The sequence below is a fragment of the Triticum aestivum genome, chromosome 5A, assembly GCF_018294505.1.
Source record: "Triticum aestivum cultivar Chinese Spring chromosome 5A, IWGSC CS RefSeq v2.1, whole genome shotgun sequence".
Lineage (NCBI taxonomy): Eukaryota > Viridiplantae > Streptophyta > Magnoliopsida > Poales > Poaceae > Triticum > Triticum aestivum.
Genome location: NC_057806.1, coordinates 101,114,928 through 101,124,876, shown reverse-complemented (window position 1 = coordinate 101,124,876; position 9,949 = coordinate 101,114,928). Strand labels below are relative to the sequence as shown.

General features: G+C 46.5%; 1 protein-coding gene across 1 annotated transcript; it reads left to right on the top strand.

Annotated features, from left to right (window-relative positions):
* The first annotated feature begins 220 nt into the window (after positions 1-220).
* Positions 221-8,264, top strand: LOC123102487 (uncharacterized). Its single transcript, XM_044523871.1, has 14 exons — positions 221-505; positions 1,884-2,323; positions 2,458-2,521; positions 2,633-2,989; positions 4,340-4,464; positions 4,587-4,695; positions 4,777-4,922; positions 5,002-5,075; positions 5,438-5,543; positions 5,679-5,772; positions 5,856-5,931; positions 6,021-7,306; positions 7,409-7,600; positions 7,698-8,264. Exons 1-14 carry the CDS (start codon positions 497-499, stop codon positions 7,887-7,889), a joined length of 3,270 nt encoding a protein of 1,089 aa, XP_044379806.1. The 5' UTR covers positions 221-496; the 3' UTR covers positions 7,890-8,264.
* The last annotated feature ends 1,685 nt before the right edge of the window (positions 8,265-9,949 follow it).

Sequence of the window (9,949 nt, the reverse complement as noted above, 5' to 3'; positions counted from 1 at the left end):
GCCACGCGTCGCGGGGATCATGAACGCAACGGGGTTCCGCGTTTCCGTTTCCGTGCTACGGCCCGCCCACGGCGCGGCCCGGATGCCAGGAACGGCAAAAAGCGCAGAGCTTTTAATGGGAGGAGGGGGGTGGGGTGGGGCACGAAAGCTGTGAAGGGGTACTACGACGGGCGGGTGGGTACCGACTACCGAGACATGCTGTGCTAGAGAGAGAGACGGTGAGCAGAGAGGGACAGGCGGACAGGCCTGTGCAGGATAAGTGCGGCTTTTGCAGTCTGCGTTCGCCGTGCGCGGTGGGTGTCTGTGGGTGCCGGAGGGCGGGGAGAGGAGAGGGGAGGAGCGCTCCACTACTAGCAGCAGTCTACATAAGAGGAGGGCGATCGAGCGGAGGCGCAGGGTGTTTGTCTGTGTGAGCGAGCGGGAAGAGGGTGGAGAGGGGTTTCGGGGAAGCAGCAGAGCAGGTGCGGCGAGGCTTTCTGCGACTCCGGCCGCGCGCATGGGAGAGGTGAGCGAGCGAGCGAGGGCTGGCGTCGCCGGCATTTCTTCGTCATCTGCGTGTCGCTGATTTGTTTCCGCCTGCGTGTTCGATTCGATCCATTTCTTCGGGGTATGAGATGAGATGATTTTGGCCTCGCGGTTTTGGGTGGGCCTCTCCGATGAGCTCTCGCTTGTGCGGCGGTGCCACGGTTCGCCGACCGCCGGAGCGAGAGGGAGGGAGGGAGGTGGTAAGTAATGGTCCTTCGTTTTCGGTGCCGGTTCGGCTGGGTTGGTTCGTTGGTTTCGCCGTTTCGGGGCACGGGATTGGGGGTTTTCTCCTACCTTCTCCGCCGGGGTTTTCAAAGGTTTGGTCCCGGCCGGTGTTTCCGGACGATCTGGTCCTGGTTTCTCGCGGGTCTCGTTGTCATGCGTCTGCATGATCCTTCGTCTGCATGATCCTTCATCGCGCTCCCCCGTCCATGACCCACCGTTTGCTGTCCCTCAACCGAGATTCTCTTCAGTTTGCTTCAGGGGATCAAGTCTTCTGTCACTCCTTCCGAACCCTTTGCTCCTCCTGCCCGTGCTAGTTTTCCCCCTGGTTTCCGTCCAGTGGTGGTTTGTTTTCGATCCGTCCTCTTTGCAAATGCTGGAAGTTAATTTGGGTAGGTGTTGCTTTGGGGTTTTTTGACCCTCGTCTTCGATGTTTTTTGCGTCAGATTATCAAGCGCAAACGCGCGTGTTCTTCTTCTTCGTGGTGCCGTTTGATGAGGTCATGGTATATTCCTTCCGGCTTGGCTTGTCTTTGCTTTGCTTTTCTTTGGGACGATTTGATTTGACGAGGCATGCAGGCACTCTCTGGCGCCGGTGGAGGGAGAGAAAATGAGATTCCACGCTGCCGATCATAACCGGAAAGCTTTTCGTCCTCGGCGATCGTTTCGGACGGGGAGCAGTTCCTTTTCCCAGCTTCGTCTCGGGCGACGTGTCGCTCCGGCCCGTGATCGATCGACGCCCTGACATGACCAGTCTGCGTTTCTCCATGATTCGAGCGAAGCGAGAGCCTGCTAGCTGCGCTTTCCTGACCGAGCTTTGGTCGAGTCTGCTTGTTCTTCTTGCGCTCCTTTTCCCTTGCGTGTCCTCAAGGCGATCCAGTTTCCAGTTTCGTGCCTGCGCTCTGAGGCCTGCAGACTGCCACTCCATTTATGCTACCTTGGCTGGCTGCATTGTCCCATTTAATTTTGTCATGTTGTTTTCGATCGGTTTTCGTCAGAAATTTTGGAGCAATCTTCGGGTCTCAAAAGATTTCGTGGAACTTTTTTGCGGCAAGTTTCGTGGAATTTTTTTGCAGCAAGTTTGACTTGTCACATTTGAATTTTGATTCGATTTGGTTTGGCGCTTGGATGGTGCAGAGCTTGAGCGAGGAGGGTGGCGGGACGACGGACAAGATGGGCAAGCAGGACAACGACGTCTCCCGCGCCGTCGTGGAGGACGACACCGCGCTCCTCCTCGCGGCGGTGGACAGCATCAAGAAGGCGGCGCTGGGCCGGCTGCGCAACGGCTCCGACGCCGCCAGGATCCTCGACCAGGACATGTCCAACAGGCTCCTCCACCTCGCCTGCAGGCACGACGCCGCCGAGTGCGCCAGGCTCCTCCTCGACGGGGAGTACGGGATCACGCCGGCCTCCGTCGACGCCAGGGACCCGCTCACGCGGACGCCCCTCCACGTCGCTGCCGAGGGGCACTCCAAGAGGTGCATCCAGCTGCTCCTCTCCAGGAACGCCCGGACGGACGTCAGGCTGCTCGATGGCACACGCCTAGTCGCGCTCGAGGTCGCGCTCATGAGCAGAAGGTGCGTCAATGGCATGGCACCAACTGCGTGCTACTAGTATTTGCTAGTACTGATGATTGCTCATTTGGTCGATGCCATTTGAGATCAAACTGACAGCAATGCATCTGCGTCCTCCCTGGCTGCTTTCTCTTCAGGGTTCAAGTTGATTGGTCACAGGACAACTCGGTCGAGGATCTTCTTGCTTATCTGCAACAAAAGGTTTGTCCCATCACTAAACTCACACACAGGTCCAAACTTCTCTTACATGGTTGATACTAGATAGGATCAATTTCTCATGCCAAACTGCAACTTGCCTGGATGTGTGTGCAGGATCTGAACGCGGTGAGGCTTCTGGCAGAGAAGACCAGGGAGGTTGGGGAGGTGGCTTACAGATACGCCATGGAGGGGCGTGTCGCTGCACTCGCAATGCTGCTCCTGGTGACTGAGGAAAGGATATCGGCGATGGTGAGCGTGGTGATTGATGGCGTCAGGACAAAGAGATCAATCTACAACTCTGTTGTGGACGAGGTTCTGTCGATTGGAGAGGCTTCAGCTAGAGAAGGCAATGAGATGAGGAGGAAAGCCTTGCTCTGTGAGATTCAGCTGCTTAACCAATTTGGGGCCACAGTGTGGAGGGACCGAAAAGTTGACAGGAGAAGCTTGCCCCCTCTACTTAGGGCTGCAAAGGTACCGATTGCTCTTAGTTTCATGCTACCCTTAAATTGTCACTATTCCCAAATTTCGCAATGCACTGAGTATTCAGTGTCTTTTGTTTGAGGTCTACACCGGTTTATTTTCCTTTTAAACACTGCTAGATTTGCATTGCACATGAAATGAGTTGCTATGACTGTTATGAAGTTTAATTGAGTAATCAGTGTGTGTAACTGAGGTCTACGCCTTATTTTCCGTGAAGACTTCTAGATTATGCATGAAGTGAGTATTATGATTATGATCTGCACCCTTTGTTTATATAATCAAGAAGCAGCTCTGCATTTTCTTAAGTTTGGTTGATGCAATATTGTTGTAATCATGCAACTGCAACTTATATATGGAAAAACTTACAATGACTGAGTGTTCAGTGTCTTTACTTTGTGGTCTGCACAGACTTTTTTCCCTTTTAGACACTTCTGGATTTGCATTGCACATGAAATTAGTTGCTAGGACTGCCATGAAGTTAAGTGAGTAATCAATGTGTGTAATTGAGGTCCACCCCTTATTTTAGGAAAGACTCCTAAAATAATACATGAAATGAGTTACTATGATTATGATCAACACACTTTGTTTTACGTATTATCTAGAAGCAGCTCTGCATTTTCTTATGTTCTGGTGGATGTGATATTGCTGTAATCGTGCAACTGCAACTTATATATAGAAAAATTTACAATGATTGAGTGTTCAGTGTCTTTACTTTGTGGTCTACGTAGACATTTTCCCTTTTAAACACTTGAAATTAGTTGCTAGGACTGCCATGAAGTTAAGTGAGTAATCAATGTGTGCAATTGAGGTCCACATCTTATTTTAGGGAAGACTCCTAAAATAATACATGAAATAAGTTACTATGATTATAAATCTACACACTTTGTTTTTATGTATTATCGAAGCAGCTCTGCATTTTCTTATGTTCGGTTGATGCAATATTGCTGTAATCGTGCAACTGCAACTTATATATATAGAAAAAATTACAATGATCGAGTGTTCAGTGTCTTTACTTTGTGGTCTACACAAACTTTTTCCCTTTTAAACACTTCTGGATTTGCATTGCACATGAAATTAGTTGCTAGGACTGGCATGAAGTTTAAGTGAGTAATCAATATGTGTAATTGTGGTCCACACCTTATTTTAGGAAAGACTCCTAATGGGTTACTATGATTATGATCTACACACTTTGTTTTTATGTATTATCTAGAAGCAGCTCTGCATTTTCTTATGTTCAGTTGATGCAATATTGCTGTAATTGTGCTACGCCTAACAAGCTGCAATTTATAAAGCTGCATCTTATACATATGAAAAACTTGCAATGATTGATTCCTTGTGTAGGCCGGAGATATGAATGTCACAAAGATGCTTCTGATGGGGGATGTTGATGTCAATGAAACCGACCCCGAAGGAAACACAGCACTTCACTGGTGCCTTAGTAGTAGCTCAAGCACACAGGAGCCAAGGTGCAGCTAAACTGTACCATTAAAAACACTTCTTGAAAATTCTGCTCCATTAACTGCTAAACAGTAAGATTGTTGTTCTCGCTATTTCCAAGTGTCCTTAATTGTCTTCTGTCTTTGTGCAGGATTGTGTGGCTCCTGCAGAAGAATGGTGCCAGAGTTTTCCAGGGGAACAAACTAGGTCTCACACCAGTGCACGGCGCTGCAGCTAAGGGCAATTACAAGGCTCTTCAGGTAGCCTTTGTTACTTCCTTTTCAAGTGGTTAATATAATACCACTGTGACTAATTGGTATTTTGTTTCTTTGATCTGCAAGTCACTTCTGCTTCATGCACAAGATTGCGTTGATATACCTTCCAAGACCAAAGAAACCCCATTATTCCTTGCAGTGAAAAATGGTTCTTTGAGCTGTGTACGACTTCTTTTGCGTTATGGGGCTAACCCCAAAGCCCAGAACCTGCGGTGAGTAATATTTCTGAAGAATTCTTGTATTCAGTGATTTGATCGACTTACAGTGACGCGATTCTTTGGTGTTGAACAGAAAGCAAAGACCAATAGACGTGGCGACATCCCAGGACATGCGGTTCCTTCTCAACTCCGCAAATGTTGTACCAAGTAAGATGATTTTCTGGGATATTAAATATTTGACTGAGTTCGCAAATAGAACATCTCTTACGTAAATACAAGCACTTCATTTGTCCTTTTGTGTATCTCATGTAAATAAAAGCACTTCACTTGCCCATAGTTTTGTGTTTGATTCTTCAATCAAAGCACATGTTCTGCTATAAGATCACATTCTTCTATGTTCTATTGCTTGATCTGTTTCATTACACTGGAAGGATTTTTTTTTTGCGAATAATACTGAGGGAATTTTATTGTTTGAATTACATAAAGATTGGTTAGATACTTTTGGTTTTACTGATAATAATGCATATCAAGCAGAACTGCATTTTCAACTGAATTTTGTTCCTTTTTAGTGAACCATGGCTCAATGGAAAAGAACCATGCAATGAAAAAAGAAAGGCACAAAGAGCTTCTGGATGATGATTTCGATGATTGTGACAATGACGATTATTATGAAAGGTATTTCTTATATCTTTTTTTTTCTTTTTTTCGAAAAGGGGTCAGGCCCATATCTGTACACAATTACGTGAAATGTAGAGAAAGTGCTGCTCATTTGAAGTTAAAATTAAGATATTACTTTGAATATCCTTGCAGCTATGTTGTGCCAAAGGCGTCAGTAGGTCACCGGGATTTTCGGGTTAAAAGTAAGGGCCACAGTACCCCGAAAGAAGGCCCCAAATTATCTCGGGTAATCTAGGCATCCTGTATCTGTATTACCAAGTGACTTCTTTTCTGTTTACATGATCTGCTTACAACATATTTTGTTTATAGCATAATGATCACTGGGAGAAGCATGACTACACTCGCAAAATCTTTGTTGGGGGTCTCCCGCTTTCAGTAGACGATGGTATAGCTTCATATTCCTGAACCAGTTATGTTCAACACAGTGAACATGAATGTACTTCTAACACTTTCTTTGGCATTTGTTTCTGGCAGCGTACCTTAGCAAATTCTTCAGTACTGAATTCGGACCTGTGGAGGAAGCAATAGTCATTACCTTAAAAATAGACGAGAGGATACAGTCCCGAGGCTTTGGCTTTGTAAAATTCAAAAGAGAGAAGGATATGATTAGTGCAAAGGAAGCTCATCATGTCTATGTGCTTGGGAAGAGAGTGGAGATAAAGGATGCTGTTGCTAGACCGTCCCTGCCTGAACTCGAAAGAGCAACTTCCTTCAGGCACCATGTACGTGAGTCCCCAAGAGTGACTCATAGTGAGCTGGAGGATGAACAAGCTGAGCAATATAACTTTGGAAAACGGCGGCCAATGCCAGAGAAGCACCTCCCGTCTTGGTTCTTCATATTCAGGAGGTGGTTGCCAGGATTTCTCATGGAAGCAACCGAACGATATGGGGAGAAGTACCCATTATGCTCTGTGAAGACTGATTTCAGATCATGTTGCAGAATGGAGCTTGATCATTCTGCCCTTGGCTATCCTAAGCTAAGCGATTTCATCCGCTCCCTCCCTGGCATCTGCAGGATGCGTGTAGTCCCTGTAGGAAATGGCCCTGCAACACATATGGTCCTTCTGCCACCGCTCTCAAGGCCAAAGTATGTACCCTTGCTAGAGCCTTACTCGTTTGATCATGACGAGCTCCCAGAATCAGTGTCAGATCATCACTCTCCAAGATCACCACTTACCGCCAATATCACTGAGAATGCTCCTTATAGCACTGACAGTCCACATGGTGATGCATGCAGCGAGAGCAATGTCCAGAGCCAGCATGATGATGAGTGTAGCAGAAGCAATGGCGAAAGCCTGCCGGATGGTGATTCCACCTCCAATGGTAGCTTACTTGATGAGGTTACTGTGAGCACACCAAAGTCTGATTTGATCGAGTCACCTGCAAGAAAGCCTGATTTGATCGTGTCTGGAGCTCTTCCTGGAAAAGCCGAACAAGGACCGTTAAGGAGGCCTGATTTGGTCGAGTCTGCACCTACAAAGAAACTCGATTTGATTGAATCCAGTCCTCCTCCTTCTCCTCCTAGCAAGGCTGATTTGGTTCAGCTTGGGCCTGCAGGGAAGCTTCATTTGGTTGAGTCCAGTCCTCCTAGGAAGGCTGAATTGGTTGAGCCGGGACCAGCAAGGAAGATTGATTTGAATCAACCCAGACCAACAACACGCTTTGTTGATCGTCCTGTTGAAAGGCCAGCAATCACTCCAAGCAGCTGCGAGAATGAAATGAGATTCTCCTTCTTCCACTCACAGTGGGACAAGTACCTAGTAAGTGCTCCCTTCTTCTCTTGTGTTACGTTGCTTGCCACATTAGTTAGGCTCAGAATCATGTCTTGATTCGTTGACTGACACACTTATTTCCACCTGTAGACTCCACATGCCAAGAGTGACTACTGCATCATATGCCGCTCCTGTGAGGCCGCGATGGAGCTTGTCCCGTGCCTCCATAAGATATGTGTTGCCTGCATGATGAGGTGCAATGTCAGGGCATGCATGACCTGTGGCACTGCTGTAAGTGGAGTCAAGTCTGCCCCGGCGCTGGACGCAAAATCCCGACACGTGGTAACAAATTTTCTCAGCAGCTAAAATTTGCTCTGCTGTTCTACTTTCACTACAGCTGCATTCAATTTTGCCTGATGATTAATTGCTGAACACGCAGGGAGTCATGGAGTGCGTCTCGGATCAAAAGTGCCAGTTGATGGTTGTCTGCAGTGGAGCTGATGCAGTTGTGAGATGCTCCCCCTGCATGCACACCATAGCTTGCCGAGGCTGCCTCCTGGCCTCGGTGACACTGCTCAAGAAGTGCACTGTCTGTGACTGCATGATTGAGCACTTCAAGTTTGGTCCATAAGGTCTAGCTCCCTAATACCGAAGACTGATCTAGTAGTAATGCATAGAATAAGGCAGGCGATCCCACAGACTGAAGGAGACATTGATCCCATCTCCTTCGATGTTCTGAGCTTGTGGGATGATGCGCCTAAATAGGCCATGTTTAGAGGAGTGCCCTTTGCTGCTCCCTTATGTTTTTTTGCGTAGGAATACCTTTTCCTAGATGCTTGATGGTCATGGTTCTGTAAGCTTTGTGACGGGGGGCTGCGTCCCCTTCGATTTTGGCAAGCTTACAGCATCGGTACCATGTGAAGCCCCCCTTTGTTATCTGTTATCGCGCTCTTTCACTGAACCTATGTATTAGTACTATCTAAGTAAGATGGATCCTTTTCAGTTATATCTCTTGGTGAGCAGTGCTGGAGTTTGTGATTTGCAGCTTTCTGATATGCCTTGTGCTTGCTTCTCTTTTGTATGGGTTGGTTGAATTTAACCGAAAGTTATCTGTTGTTGGATGATCTGCTGTATGTTGCATTTCCAGAGTGTAATTGGCAAGCTGCAGTTGTTTAGCTAAAATTTGGAGTTACTATTGTTCTAGTATTTAATTCATGGGTCAAGTTTCACTGCTTGTTCTTCGCACTGCTGCTGGAGCTGTGATAATGATCCTTCAGGGTGGATTCTCTGACTTTAAATTCTCTCAGAATTGTTTTGAATGGTTGAATAAGAGGAAAGTATGTGCTTTCTTGGGTCTCAGCCAGCTTAAACTTATCTTTGCTTGACTGTATTGCTTACAATAGATTAATCTATGGGTGCAGCAGCATGTTCTACTCTCTCCGTTCACAAATATAAGTTGTTCTAACTTTTTTTGTGAATCAGATGTATATATACACATTTTAGTGTGTTTGCTCACTCATTGCAGTCCCTATATAGTTCATATTGAAACATCCAAAACATCTCATATTTGTGAACGGAAGGAGTATTGGAAATGGAAACTTCTACTGTGAAGATTGTTTGATCTGCAGAATATTCTTCTGTTTGTTTTCTTGGTTGTTTAGTAAATCATGGCGTCTTTCACTAGTTCTTTCAGAAGTAGGTTTCGGATTACAGGTCAGCCAGTTAGAAATTTCTTGAATGGGTCAATAAGGAAATATTTTGGATCTACAATCTTATACAGGGATGTTTGAATTCGCATTCTATTTCTATCTCCATAAATAAATTTGAAATTCAGATCTTTGACTACACTAAGTAAAAAGATCTCTCACCGTACGGCGAACAAGCGGCGATGGCGTCGGAGGTCATCCTGAGACAACAACGGCGAGCACCTCCATCGACCATCCACACCCCGCCATGACTCAAAGTCCCTTTCTCTTTTGTATGGGTTGGTTGAATTCAACCAAAAGTGATATGTTGTTGGATGATCTGCTGTATGTTGCATTTCTAGAGTGTAATTAGCAAGGTGCTGTTGTTTAGCTGAAATGGTAGTTTCACCGCTGGTTCAATGCACAGGTGCTGGAGCTGTGATGATAATCCTTCAGGTTAGATTTTCTGATTTTCAGTTATTGAATCGTTTTCAGTTCTATCTTGACATGGAAACTTACACCGTGGAGATGATTTGATCTGCGGAATATTCTTCTGTCCGTTTTCTTTGGTTTAGTACAAATCATGGCGTCTTTCGCTATCTCTTTCAGAATTGGGCCGCGGATTACAGATCGTCTTGTTAGAAATTGCTTGAATAGATCAATAAGGAAATATTTTTGGATCCACATTCTTTTCTAGGGATGTTTGAATTCGCATCGTATCTAGTAGTACATGAATTCTTTTCTAGGGATGTTTGAATTCTTTTCTAGGGATGTTTGATATTTTTGGATCCACACTACTACGCACTAGATTTCTCACCGTGCAGGCAGCACACACGCGGCGGTGGCGTCGGGAGTAGCCCTGAGACGACGACGGTGAGTGCCTCGATTGACCATCCACTGGTCGCCGTGCCTCAAAGTCAGGCCGCCGCCTTGTGGGAAGCGAGGGTGGCGGGCTTACGGCTGAGCCCGGGGACGCCGGCCCGCTCCCCTACCTCGGGCCCTGTCT